Source organism: Martes martes (assembly GCF_963455335.1).
Source record: "Martes martes genome assembly, chromosome: 1".
In the NCBI taxonomy this organism is placed as follows: Eukaryota; Metazoa; Chordata; class Mammalia; order Carnivora; family Mustelidae; genus Martes; species Martes martes.
Window position 1 is genome coordinate 120,915,480 of NC_137888.1, and position 14,711 is coordinate 120,930,190.

Here is a 14,711-nt window from a genome sequence, read left to right on the forward strand (position 1 = left end):
AATTAGCTGGTTAAATATGACTGTCCCACTGAACTCTGAGTTCCATGAGGGCAGGAACTGCATTCATTCATTATTTATTGAGCACCAGGTACTCAGTATGACATATACTATGCTAGATGCTGGAGAACAATGACGATAAAACAATGTCCCTTCCCTTATTGAACTTATTTTGTAATGGGAGAGATAGGAAGCAAGAGATAATGGCACAAATAAGTATGTGCGAATATAAATTGTTAAAAGTATGGAGAAGTGAAAACAGGGTCTTACACAATTGTAGGTTCGGTCCTGGGTGTCTGTCCCCAGGCTTTACGCGGAAGAGGCACTTCACTATGCTTATGAAAGGATGAATTTATGGCTCATGAGGATTTGCCTTTTTTTCTTAGATTCTCTCTCAGCAATTACAGCAGATGGAAGCTGAGCATAATACTTTAAGGAGCACTGTGGAAACAGAAAGACAAGAGTCCAAGATTCTGATGGAAAAGATGCAACTTGAGGTGGCAGAGAGAAAATTATCCTTCCATAACCTCCAGGAAGAAATGCATCATCTTTTGGAACAGCTTGAGCAAGCAGGCCAAGCTCAGGCTGAACTACAGTCTCGGTACAGTGCTTTGGAACAGAAGCACAAAGCAGAAATGGAAGAGAAGATCTCTCACATTTTGAGTCTTCAAAAGACTGAGCAAGAACTACACTCTGCCTGTGATGCTCTAAAGGAGGAAAATTCAAAGCTTGTCCAAGATAAGAGTGAACAGGCAGTTCATTCAGCCCAGACCATTCAGCAACTGGAAGGTCAGTATTTGGTTGCCTTTCAGGTCCTCTTGTTTAGCACCTGAGTGGCTCCTATTTACAAATTTCTGGGATCTGTTAATGACATGATTTGCTCAAGTCAATTGAATAAGTAGAAGAATTTAGAATTCATCTTTTCTGAACTCATTGTCATTTGTCCTGTCTCTGGCTGAAGGTATAATCTGGCTTAATATTGTAATTATCGTTATGGTAATTATAATGTCTCCTAGATTAGAAAGAATGCTATGTGAAAAGCGACCTCCATCTGAAGGGGTCAGTGACTGAAATGAGTAGGATTTGAATAGATTTTTGGAAAACTCAGGGTAGATCTAGGTACATAGGTCGGGAGACTGAATTGAATGGAGTCATCCTTACTTCTAAAGATGGATCTAAATACTTACAGGTGATAAATTCTTTTTAAGGAAAACTTTTAACCTTTAAGGTTTAATGAAAAGTAATACAGGCGCATCTGGGTGGCTCAGTTGGTTAAGCATCTGACTCTTGGTTTCAACTCAGGCTATGATCTCATGGGTTGCAGGATTGAGTCCCACATTGGGCTCCACGCTCAGTGTGGCATTGTGGCATCTGCTTGGGATTTTTGCTCTCTTCTCCGTCTGCACCTCCCCCACCAGAGTGCACATGCTTTTTCTCTTGGTCTCTCTCTCTCAAATAAATAAATACATTTTAAAAAATAAAGTAATACATGCCTCTAATTTAATTTAATTCTGATAGAATGTTTGAAGGAAAGATTTCAGAAAGGCTTAAGTTGAAGATCTCTATTGAGGAACTAGACATTAACCAGAAAGCCTTGGGGGACATTACGTGGAAACAGTGTATTATATGAGCACATTGTCCTCCTAACTGGACTATGTACATGTTTAGAGTTGTGCTATTATTATCTTAGTGGGATTCATAATGCTTCATTGAAGAGTGAAGAAAATAAAATTTAAAAATACTAAAGGCATTTTTAAGGGGGGAAGGAAAAATGACTTTGAAAAATTCTAAGACCATTTATTTGACCTTTTAAGGAAGAGGTTTACTGAGATGGCCTTTGGTCCTTCAGAACATTTAAACGGTTAAAAACTGTTGTTAAAAACATGTTGTCGGGGCACCTGGGTGGCTCGGTGGGTTAAAGCCTCTGCCTTCGGCTCAGGTCATGATCTCAGGGTCCTGGGATGGAGCCCCACGTCAGGCTCTCTGGTCAGCGGGGAGCCTGCTTCCCCCTCTCTCTGCCTGCTTCTGATCTCTCTCTCTGTCAAATAAATGAATAAAATATTAAAAAAAAAAACATGTTGTTATTGGTATCATAGTTTTTTTTTTTTTTAACAAATTTCATGATTCTTTTTTTTTTTTTTTTAATTTTTTTTTTATTTGACAGAGAGAGGGATCACAAGTAGACAGAGAGGCAGGCAGAGAGAGAGAGGAGGAAGCAGGCTCCCTGCTGAGCAGAGAGCCCGAAGCGGGGCTCGATCCCAGGACCCTGAGATCATGACCTGAGCCGAAGGCAGAGGCTTAACCCACTGAGCCACCCAGGCGCCCCGGTATCATAGTTTTAATTAAGAGTGAATACCATGTGGTGTTATCTCTAGAAGGTAATAGCTTACCAAGTTTCAGACTTGCAGCAGAGATCATTTCTATTTATTTACTTTCTTTTCCTTAGATCAACTCCAGCAAAAATCCAAAGAAATTAGCCAATTTCTAAGCAGACCAACCTTGCAAAAACATGAAACAGCATCTCAGACTTCTCTCCCAGATACTGAGGATACACAGGTAATTAAATGTATACTTCTAATAATGAGTATGATCTGTTAATCTCTGCTGTATCATACTTGGGTGCTTTAATGAGAATTTATTCCAGAAAGTAATATAAGCTTGCTTTAATCCAGAAAATGATATGTCTTTTATGCCTGATAAGATGCGTTTTTGGAGTTGATTCCATTTGAAAGCAGTCATGAAAAACATTAATTTAGTGTCTCAACAATGATTAATGAGAAAAAATAACAGATAACAAGCACCATGATCTCAGGAGCCTTTCTGATTCTAAGGTCTTAAAATTCTGTATTGAAAACAAATCATTGTTTTTGATCTTGTAATCAGTTTTCTCAGCTGAGAAGTCAGTTTTGTTTTTGGTAGACTGAGATTTGATCCACTTTAATGCACATAATTCAGTCTAACCAGACTTTAAAGTCTATTATAGAAATCATAATCCTCCCATTAATTAATTAACAATAAAAGCTTTAATTGCCAATTACCTGTTGTTTGGCCAATATATTCTCTTTTCCTTCTCTAAAAATCTCTATGGGAAGCTAGATTATAATCACCAGAAGGCTGCTTATTCAGCATGATTATCAGAACAAGGAGAGTTAGTTTGATGATCTTAATTCACTAGTGTCAAGCTAGGATAGCTGGATTTATTCATGTCCCTTATAAGATGGACAAAACTGAGATACATTATGACCTGCAGAGTTCCATGGTCCCTGGGCAGTACTGTGCATTGATAAAAATTTTTGCTTCCTGGTTTCTAGCATCTAGGCTTTCCAATCTCTTCTATTCTCAAAATCACAACTTTTTCCTCCAATGTTTAAGAACAGTTTTCAGTAATTGCAAAAAAATTGAAAGAATTTGATACTGAACATCTGCATACCCACTATCTAGATTCTGTCAACATTTTACTATATTTGCTTTATTAAATATCTATCCATTTATCCATCCATCAATTCATCTTATTTTTTTGTGTTTCACAACAAGTTGTAGACATGAGTACCTTTTTCAGCATGCATATCATTGACTAAATTTTAATATTTATTAATAGTTCTTTTTCTTTGAAGTAAATTTTACAAAACATGAAATATACAAATATTAAGTGTACCTTTCACTGAGTTTTGTCAAATGCATACACCTGTGTTTTCCAAATCTCTGTCAAGATATATCACTATCACCCTATAAAGTATCCTTATACGCTTTCACAGCCAATCACATCCTAACCTTCTAGAGCTGACCAGTGTTCTGTTTTTTCACCATGGATTAATTTTGCCTTTTTACAACATCATGTAAATGTAATCATGCAATATATATGCTTTTTTTTGTGTAAAGCTTCTTACACTCAGCATGTTTTGAGTTTCATCCAAATTGTTGCATTTATCATAATGTACTCTTTTATATTGCTGAGAAGTACTCCGTTTTGTGAATATACTGCATTTTCCTTTGCATGATTGTGCTATAATTTCTTGTTGATGAATACCTGGGCTTTTTCATGTTTTGGCCATTATGAATTAAGCTGCTATAAGCATTCTTATGCTTATAGAATTCTTATGCCACACATATCTGTGGACATATGTTTTCAGTAAATACTAGTTGAGGAATTGCTGGCCCAGAGAGTATGTATTTAGTTTTATAAGAAACTGGCAGATCATTTCCCAAAGTTGTATTATTTTATATTCCTACCTAAGATACCTGAGAATTCTAGTTGTTCCACATCTTCTCCGAGATTTGATATGGTTAGTTTAAAAAATTTTAGCCATTCTTATGGGTGCATGGTGGTATCTCATAGTTTTAATTTTCATTTTTCTGATGACAAATGATGTTGAACATTTTTTCTTGAGATTCTTAGTCATTTGTATGTCTTCTTTTGACGAAGTGTCTTTTCAAGTCATTCCTCTGCTTAAAAAATCAAGTTCTTTGTCTTTTAAGGATCAAGTAGTAGGGATTCTTTATATATTCTGAATGCCAGTTTGTTTTCAGATCTGTTTGGTAACTATTTTCTTCCACACTATAGCTTGCCTCCTACTCATATTCTTCATGATGTCTTTTAATTAGCAGACATTTTATAATTTTGATGAAATCTATTATTTATCAATTTTTTATGGATGTCATTTTTCTGTGTCCTAACTATGAAACCTTTGCTTAATGCCAAGTCATGAAGAATTTTCACGTGTGTCCTTCCACAAGCTTTATGGTTTTTAACTTTCCCAGTTAAGTCTCTGAACCTCACATAAATTTTTGTGTGTGGTGTAAGGTAAGGATCAAAGTTTATTTGGATTGTGACAGTTTTTGGCGATTATAAATAAAGCTTCTGTGAATATTCTTGTACAAATATTTGTTTGGACCTATGCTCTCCTTGCTCTCAGTAAATATCTGCTAGTAGAATGCTTGGATCATGTAGGTATTTGGGAGGTTTTAAGATCCTGCCAGACTGTTTGCAAAGTGGTTGTACCATTTTCCATTCCCACCACCAGTGTATGAGAGTTCCAGGGATAAGCCTCACTTGGTAATGACATATTATCCTTCTATTTTGTTGAATTACATTTGTTAAAATTTTGTTTTAAAGATTTGCATCTGTGTGCATGATGATTGTTTGTCTGTTGTAGTTTTTTGTAATTTCTTTATCTGGTTTTGCTGTATGAGTAATGCTAGCCTTTAGAATGAATTGGGAAGTATTCCTTTCTCTTCAGTTTTTTGGGGAATATTTTGTGTAGACTGGGTACTATTTTCTCCTTAAATGCTTTGTGGAAATTCACCAATGAAACCATCTAATCCTGGAGTTATCTTTGCGGGTGCATTTTTCTTTACTAATTCCATTTGTAGCTATGTGGTTATTCAGGTTATCTGTTTGTTTTTTACTGAGCTTGGTGTTTTATATCTTTTAGGGAATTTGTCCATTTCATCTAAAGTGTCATAGGAATAAAGCTGTCCACTATAGTCCCTTATTATCCCTTTTAATATATGTAGAACTATGGTGATGTCAGCTTTTTTATTCCTGATATTTGTAATTTGTGTTTCTTTCTTATACAGGTTAGACTGCCCAAAGGTTTACAGACTTTACTGATCTCAGAAAACCAGCTTTGGTTTCATTGATTCTCTGTTGTTTTCTGTTTTCTATTTTATTGATACCTACTTTAATCTTTATTCTTTCTTTTTTTTTTTACTTTGGATTTGATTTCCCCTTTTCTTAGCTTCTTTTTTTTTTTTTTTTTTTCCTTAGCTTCTTAAGGTCGAGGCTGAGGCCCCTGGTTTGAGAACTTTTGTATTTCCGACATAGGTGTTTTGTACTATAAATTTCTCCCTACAATCTTCTTTGGCATATCCCACAAATTCTGTTGTGTTTTCATTTTCACTTAGTTCAGAATACTGATTTCCTATTTGATTTTTTCTTTGCCTTGGGTTATTTAGTTTCTAGATATTTGAGGGTTATGTGCCCAGAGCTCTTTCTATTACTAATTTTTATTTTAATTCTTTTGTGGTCAGAACGTACTTTGCATGACTTGAAACTTTTAGAATTGATTGAGACTTTTATGGCCCAGAATATTGTTTATTTTGGCAAATGTTCCTTGTGTACTTGAAAATAATGAATACTTTGTGTTCTATAAATGTCAATCACATAAGGTTGGTTGATAATGTTATTCAAGTATACGTATATATCCTTGTTTTTCTGCTCGTTCTCTCAATTATTGACTGGAATATTAAAATATCAGTAATTGTGGACTTATCTATTTCTCCTGTTCTGTCAGGTTTTATATCATATATTTTCAAGCTGTTACTATGGGCTTAAACATTTAGGATTTTTAGGTATTAATTAAGTGACCCATTTATCATTATGGAATGACCTTCTTTATGTCCCTGGTGACATTTGTGACACTCTTTGCTTTGAAATGTCCTTTTGTTTGGTATTAATATAGCTACTGAACTTTCTTTTTTTCAAGATTTTCTTTATTTGAGAGTGAGAGAGTGAGAGAGCACAGGCAGGGCAAGGGGCAAAGGGAGAAGCTGACTGATCTAACCAGGCACCTGACTTTTCTTTTTACTGGTGTCAAAGATATATCTTTTTTTCATTCTGTTATTTTTAATCTATTTGTGTTTTTTTATTAAAATGCATTACTTGTATGCAGCACAGAATTTGATTCTGCTTTTTACCAAGTCTGTCAGTTTCTGCCTTGTAAGTTGGAGCGTTCAGACCATTTTACATGAACGTTATTGATTTAATTTTTAAAAGTCTCTCACTTTCTTTTTGTTTTTTTTCTTACCACCTGTTTCATCTTTTTTAAAAAAAATAGGTTGAGTATTTGTTATGATTTTGTTTTTTCTTCTTGCAGGTTATTAGCTAAATTCTTTGTTTTGTTATTCTAGTGGTCACATTATGGATTGTCTGTATCGTAGTTTACCTTCAAATAATACTATGCTGCTTCATGTATAGAATAAGAACTTTATTCCCACATCCTTGCATTTCTTCACTTCTGGTATTTATGTTATTATTGTTTACTCACATATATATTGTAAACAAAAAATACAAAAGTATAACATGTACAAACAAATGGTTACTTAAGTGGTTATTTATTCAATTATTTTTTAAGGACAGTCAGTAAAATATTTAACTGTCAATACAGTCACCATTTCTGGTACTTTTTATTCTTTAGGGTAGATCAGGGATTGGCAGTCTATTTCCGCAAAAGGTTGAATAGAAAATATTTGGGCTTTTGGGGCCATATAGTCTTTTTTGAGCTATTCAACTCTGCCATTATAGAGCAAGAACAAACATAAAGGTAAACAAATTGTTGTGACTGCCTTCCAATAAAACTTTACTTCTAAAAACAGGTAGAAGTCGTTAAAAGTTGCTGAACCCTGGTACAGTTTCATATTTCCATCTGGTATTGTTTTCTTTCTGCCTGAAGGATATCCTTTAACTTGCATATGTGTGTGTGCCTGTGTGTACATGTGCATGATGGTGCAGGTCTGCTTGTGATGAGTTCTTAAAGCTCTTATATGTCTGAAGACATCTTTATCTCTCCATTGTTGTTGAAAGATATTTTTGCTGACTACAGAGTTCTACATTGATAGTTTTTTTTTTCTTTCAATGCTTCAAGCCTGCTACCCTACTGTCTTTTTTCTTGCATTTTTGCTTTTGACAAGAAATCTGCTATCATCCTTGTCTTATTTTTTTTTTCCTGGCTTTTAGGATTTTGTAACTGGTTTAAGCTGTACCTTAGTGTAGTTTTCTTCATTTTTTTGTGCTTGGAGTTCATGGAGCCTTTTAAATCTTTGTGTTCATAGTTTTTATCAGTTTGGAAAATTTTCTGCCATAAACCAGTCAAATAATTTCTTCAGATTCTCTCCCCTCCTTTGGGGATTTCATTCAGACATATATTAGATTACTTGAAGTTTTTCCAGAACCCACTGATGCTGTTTTAATGGTTTTGGGTTCTTTTTTTCTTTCATTTTAGTTTCTATTTCATGTCTTCAGGTTCATTTGTCTTTTCTCCCTTAATGTCTAATTTGTTATTAATCCCATCTCATGTTTTATTTATCTGAAACATTGAAATTTTCTTCCCTAAAAGTGTGCTTGGGCTTTAAAAATATATATTCTGTGGTTTTATTTGATCTTTTTGCATATACAGAATGCAGTTAAAACTTTATTTATTTATTTATTTATTTATTTATTGTAAGTAGGCTCCATGCTGGGCATGTCAGGCTTGAAGTTGCAACCCGCACATCAGGACCAGAGCTGATATCAAGAGTTAGATGCTTAACTAACTGAGCCACCCAGTTATATTTCATTGAAATATAGTTGACACACAGTGTTACATTAGTTTCAAGTGTACAACATGGTGATTCAACAATTCTTTACATTTTGCAAAGCTCACCGTACATGCTGTTATAGTACCTTACTGTATTCCCCAAGCTGCTGCTTTCATCTGTGTAACTTACTTATTCCATAACTGGAAGCCAGTACCTTCCACTCCCCTTCACCCATTTTGCCCATTCCTGCCCTCCCCCTGCCCCCGGCAACCATAATTTTTTTTCACCATATTCATGGGTCTGTTTCTGCTTTTTATTTGTTTATTTTGTGTTTTAGATTCCACATAGAAGTGAAATCATACAGTATTTATCTTTTCTTGTCTGTAAAGTCCTTATCTTTTAATTCTAATATCTATGTCAGTCCTGGGTCAGTTTCAGTTGATTATTCCCTTCAATGTTGCTTATATTTCACTTCTGTGCATACCTAATGCTCTTCAATTGGTTGCCATACACTGTGGGTACTGTGTATATTTGTATTCACATAAATATTTTAATGGGATGCGGTTAAGTTATTTGAAACAAATTTGATCCTTTTGGGTCTTGCTTCTTTGATTTATTAGGCAGGTCTCTATCAGTACTCAGTCAGTCATTCCTTGCTAAGGCACCTCACTGAGTGTGCTACTTGATACCTTGTGAAGTCTGTTTTCCACATTTGGCTGTGGGAATAAGCACTCCTCCAGGTCCTGTGCAAGAACCAAGTGTTGTTTTCTAATATCTTCAGACAGTTTTGTATAGTTCTGATAGCCTTGTATGATTTCCTCACATCCGTGTCCCGCTGTGTACCCTACCAAATACTTGTTGGGGATTGTCTGCAGACCTCCAGCCTGGAAATTGGCCTAATGCATTAAGTTTGGTCAAATGTAGGCTCACCTCATTCTTTCACACCTCTTAGGGATCACTCTCCTTAGTTGCCTGATCCCTAGTATTTTGAAAATTATTGTTTCATTATTTTATCTTTTTTGTGCGTGGTTGTTTCAGGTGGGAGGATAAATCTGTTCATTTTATTCTATGTTTGGCAGAAACAAAAGTCCTCTATTGGATTTTTAGCTATAGCTTTTTACAAAAATGTTGTTAAGGGGTTGTTATAGGAAGTATGATATACATCTTTAACTATTCAGTCTTCTTAGTGTAATTACTTGGCAATTTCACCTAAAATGTAGAGACCTTGTCATCATAAATCATTTTCCTATTCTTTATGCTGTAGGTACTATATGTATTATATTAATGAAAGTTAGAAGTCCCATAACACAATTTTAACATTTATATTTTAAACAGTCATATGTATTTGAAAGAACTTAAGAGGAAAATGTTGACCTTTATATTTGCCAATATGTTTACTATTTTTTATTTATTTTTTTTTATTTCTTTTCATCCTAAGAGTATTCATTGTTTTTGCACCACACCCAGTGCTCCATGCAATACGTGCCCTCCCTAGTACCCACCACCTGGCTCCCCCAACCTCCCACCCCCCACCTCTTCAAAACCCTCAGGTTGTTTTTCAGAGTCCATAGTCTCTCATGGTTCACCTCCCCTTCCAATTTCCCTCAACTCCCTTCTCCTCTCCATCTCCCCATGTCCTCCATGTTATTTGTTATGCTCCACAAATAAGTGAAACCGTATGATAATTGACTCTCTCTGCTTGACTTATTTCACTCAGCATAATCTCTTCCAGTCCCGTCTATGTTGCTACAAAAGTTATTTACCCCAGAGATACAGATGTAGTGAAAAGAAGGGCCATCTGTACCCCAATGTTTATAGCAGCAATGGTCACAGTCGCCAAACTGTGGAGAGAACCGAGATGCCCTTCAACAGACGAATGGATAAGGAAGATGTGGTCCATATACACTATGGAGTATTATGCCTCCAAGAGAAAGGATGAATACTCAACTTTTGTAGCAATATGTTTACTATTTGTGATGCACTTTCCTATCTGATAATCAGATTTCTATCTGATAATATTTTCCTTTGGCCTCTAAAATGCCCTGTGGTATCTTTGTAGTGCAAGTCTATTGGCGAAAAAATTCTTAGTTTTCTCTTATCTAAAAATGTCTTTATTTTGGTTTTATTCCTGAATGATATTTTGTACTGGGTATATAATTCTAGATGGACAGAATTCAGGACTTTAAAGATTCTGTTTTACTATTTCCTGGCCTACATTTTTCTCCCAGTAGTTGGTCCAATTATTAAAATTATTGTTCCCCTATATATAAAGTATTTTTTTCTTGCGTGATTTTAAGACTTTTCTCCTTATCTTTGTCTGTGACGTACTTAGTTGTGGTTTTCTTTGTAATTTTCTCACCAAGCTTTTGTTGGATTTCTTATATGTATAAACTTATATGGGGGAAAATTTTTGCCATTATTTCTTAAAGTAATATTTTTCTCTCCATTATGTCCTTGCTGTCCTATGGTACTCCAATTATAAATATATTGAACCTTTTATTTTTTTCACAAGTTCCTGAGGCTCTGTTCATTTTTTTTTTTCCAAACTTCAGATCAACAGATAATTTCTGTTGATCTGTCTTCAAGTTCACCAAGACTTTCTTCTTTCATTAGATTCTACTATTAAGCCTACCCACTGAGTATTTCATTTCAGGTGTTCTGTTTTTTGGTTCTAGAATTTCTGGGTAGTTCATTCTTTTATAGTTTCTTTATACTACTAAGATTTCCTATCTTTTCATTCATTACGAGTATATTTTCCTTTATGTCCTGAGCATACTTATAATAGCTTCTTTAAAATTCTTTTTTTCTAGTTCTAAAATCTGCATCATTTTGTGCTTGGTGTTTGTTTATTATGTTTTCTCTTGAAAATAGGTGATATTTCCTTGTTTCTTGGTGTGATGAGTGATTTTGTATCATAACCCAAATATTGTGAATGTTTTGTTCATAAGATTCTCTTTCTAAAACTCTGAAGAGTTCTGATTACTTTTTAGAAGCCAGTAATATGGATTCAAACCACAAACTCTCGCCTGTCATGGGTAGCATTCAAAACTCAATTATTTTTGCCTTAGCTCTTCTGTTTTGAGTCCGCCCTGCAAATGTGTAGTTCATTCTTCAGCCAGAGATTGGGCTAAGTTTATACATAGAATTTAGGGCTCCCTCTGCTGAGTTTTTTCTCCTTGCTTTATTTTGCTTCTCATAGTCCTGGCAGCTGTGGTTCTCCCAAAGTCTGTCTTCTCATTTTCCAAGTTCTCATTCTGTGGCTTTTCTATCAGTGTTTTACTTGCTCTGTGTAGTGCAAACTGAGAACTTCCTTCAGGATAAAAGTCACAAATCCTTAAACTCATCTCTTGTCATTTCTTTAACCATCAAATGAAGACTTAGGACTGAGTGAGCTGTAAAGACCCTCAAGGCTCAAAAATTCTACACTTTTATGAAGAATTGTGTAGAATAATCCTCTTGGAGAAGAAAACATGTAAAATGACATACAACTAAGGATGTGTTATAGGAAAACCAAACTAATATATATGCATAAATGAAGCACAAGATAATTTTTATTGTTCTTGGAATAAACAAAAACAGTTGCAGCTCTTCTTCCTTTCTTAAAGTTTACATGTTAACTTTTGTTCCTGTTCTTCTTTGGGAGTCTCTCTTCATGTTTAGTCTCCTATACTAGAATGACCTTATTATTAAGTGCCATTAATCAAACTTCATAATATTACTTAATGGACCTGAAAATCTTTTTTCTTATGCAACAGACTTGAGATTTCTTTGTAATCCAGGGTCCATTTTTAAATTTGAAAGCCACTGAACTAGAAGTGTATATGAAAGATTTTCTGTCGTCTGATAAAAAGCATTACTTTAAAGATGCAGATAAGTAGATGCAATTTTTAATATATTTTCGTGGTAGAGAACTTATAGAAGACAAAAATGCCAGAGACTCTCTGGGCATTAGTGTGAAACTTTTCACTGAGAATCATTAATTTGTTGTCTTTCTATAATTTAGGCAGTCACTGAGGAGAATATTGGCTTTTTGCAGAAGCAAGTGGTAGAACTAGAGAATGAAAAGAGAGCTTTGCTTCTTAGTTCTATAGAACTGGAAGAGCTGAAAGCTGAGAATGGTATGTATAAATGAAAACAATAATTCTCTGTGTTTTTAACCCACATGTGCCTCTACTTTTATCACATATATAACATGTAGGTTTTCTGATTCTATGACAATAAAGATCTTAGCACAGCTGGTAGTTATTGAAGATAGGATTAATACACACTAAACAATTAAAGCACCATACCAGTGTTTATGTAAGTGTAGCATTTTGCATTATGGGCTATAAATGCTGCAGGATATCTGTATTATATTTATTTTGGAGTAGTCAAGGAGTCTTTTCAAGAGCATGGCTTGAATAGGACCTTAATAAGATGACAGATTTTTAAATAGGCAAAATGAAAAAAGAAAGAACATTCCTGGTAATAAATTTTGGGGATGAGATAACAGAGATCGGTATAAATAAAAGTCCAAAAGTGGAAAACATTTTGGGTTTTGCTCATGCTCTATACCGCTTAGAACCCTATCCTTTTAGCCAGGCTAATTCTCACTCATTTTTCAGGCCTCAACTAGGGTATTATCTTTTTCAGGAAGTTGACCCTGATCCCTAGTTGGGTTAAATTTTTGTACCTCTATAACATTCTTGCATTCCTTTAACATTGTATTAAAATCATCTGTTAATGTTTATATTTTATTCTGTAAGCTCTTCACAGATAAAGTACAAGCCTTTCAGGTGTAGGAACCCTTTTTCTTTTTCATCTTTGCTTTACTTTTTACCAAGAACTAGTATAGTTCCTGGCAAATAGTGGCTGCCAAATAAAGTTCTGTTGGATTGAAGTAAAGTTAGCATTTTATTCTGGTAGACTGTGTGTGAATAGTTGGTAAAAATAAATACTTCCTTCCATTTATCATTTACTTCACAAGAACCTCAATGCATTTAGTAACATGTAGTTAATAGTGCGTTAATGATCTATTTTATCCTTGATAAACTGGACTATTGTGCTTTATCTTCTATGAGTGAGAATGAATTTGTACCATTTCTCAAACTCTAAAGACGGTATTTCCACCTTAACTATCTTTCAGTTCTACTTAGCTCTAAATACTGAGGATTATATATTTTTATTAGAACATTCCCACCATTGCTGATAAGTAAACACCACCAAAAATTCAGCTCATTATTCAACACACTTAAGTACTTCTTTGAGACCTTATCCATGATGTTCAGTTTGCAATTTTGCAGACAATGCCTGTCAGTCATGTAGCTCATTATAGTTTGCTTTTTCCTGCGGGGATCAATGGCCTTAAGATTTTTCATATTAGTTTTTGTGTTTGGTCTCAGGTTACTTTTGCTTTATGTGTCATATTCTGTTCAACTCTCCTTTTGTACTTCCATTTCTATGGAAACTTTCTGTCACTGTACCTCTTCTTCAAATAATCTTGTGAGCTGTCTGAACACATTATATACTGTCTTGAATTCATTTGTTTCATGAATTGTCATTCTTTCATTTAGCAGATTTCCATGGTATCTATTCTATGCACCAGGCAGTAATCTGCTGCGGATACTGCCCTGAACATAATAGAGGGGAAGATAGGCCATAAACAGGTATATTAATAAGAACATTTCAGAGAGTGAGAAGTATTAGAATAAAAATAAAATAGGTAGGTGCAGGTATGCCTGGGGGAAGAGGAAAGAAGATTTAGAGTGGTCAAGGTAGGCCTCTCTGTTAACTTGAAACCTGTGATGAAAAGGGAACAGCCATGCAAACAGGCTAAGCAAAGAGCATTCCGAGCAGAGAAAAAAAGGGCAGAAACCATGAGGTCTGAATAAACTCAATGTGTTTGCAGACAGAAATAAGACCAGTATTTTGGGAGTAGAGTGAACAAAAAAAGGGGCAGTGCAGAAGAGGTTTTAGAATAGGTGGGGTCAACTCCTGAGAGCCCATGTAAGTCATGTTAAGACAGCTAGATGTAGAATACAAAATATGCTTTTTTTCCTTTAATATATCTGTCTTAGCTTCGCTGAAAGAGTATAAACTTTTGGGGGGCATATTAACAATAAGTATTTTCTGTCCTCCAAGGTACTACTTCCCCTTTATGTGTGTGTATGTGTGTGCATGCGTGTTAAAATAGAACATGGTGTAGAACTTGGAAGACTGGGTTATGATCCTAGCTCTCTGTGAACTAGCTGTAGGTCATGTCATTCTTTGTTTCCTTAGATGGTCACTGAGGAGATTGGATAGCTCTGTTCTAGTGCTAAAATTTGCTGTCTTTATGAATATATGTGAAAGAACATTGAAGACATTTAAGTACTATATTAATGTAAAATTTGTATATATATTTTTAAAGATGTATTTAGTTTAGAGAGAGAGGGAGAGAG

At 34.9% G+C, this 14,711-nt stretch overlaps 1 protein-coding gene across 1 annotated transcript in view; it reads left to right on the plus strand.

Moving 5' to 3' along the window:
• GOLGB1 (golgin B1) overlaps positions 1–14,711 on the plus strand; it is a 98,631-nt gene that overhangs the window by 42,394 nt on the left and 41,526 nt on the right. The window contains exons 9-11 of the mRNA XM_080819093.1: positions 384–786; positions 2,444–2,553; positions 12,296–12,410. Of these exons, the coding sequence (XP_080675219.1) occupies positions 384–786; positions 2,444–2,553; positions 12,296–12,410 (628 nt within the window). The remainder of the gene's footprint in view (positions 1–383; positions 787–2,443; positions 2,554–12,295; positions 12,411–14,711) is intronic.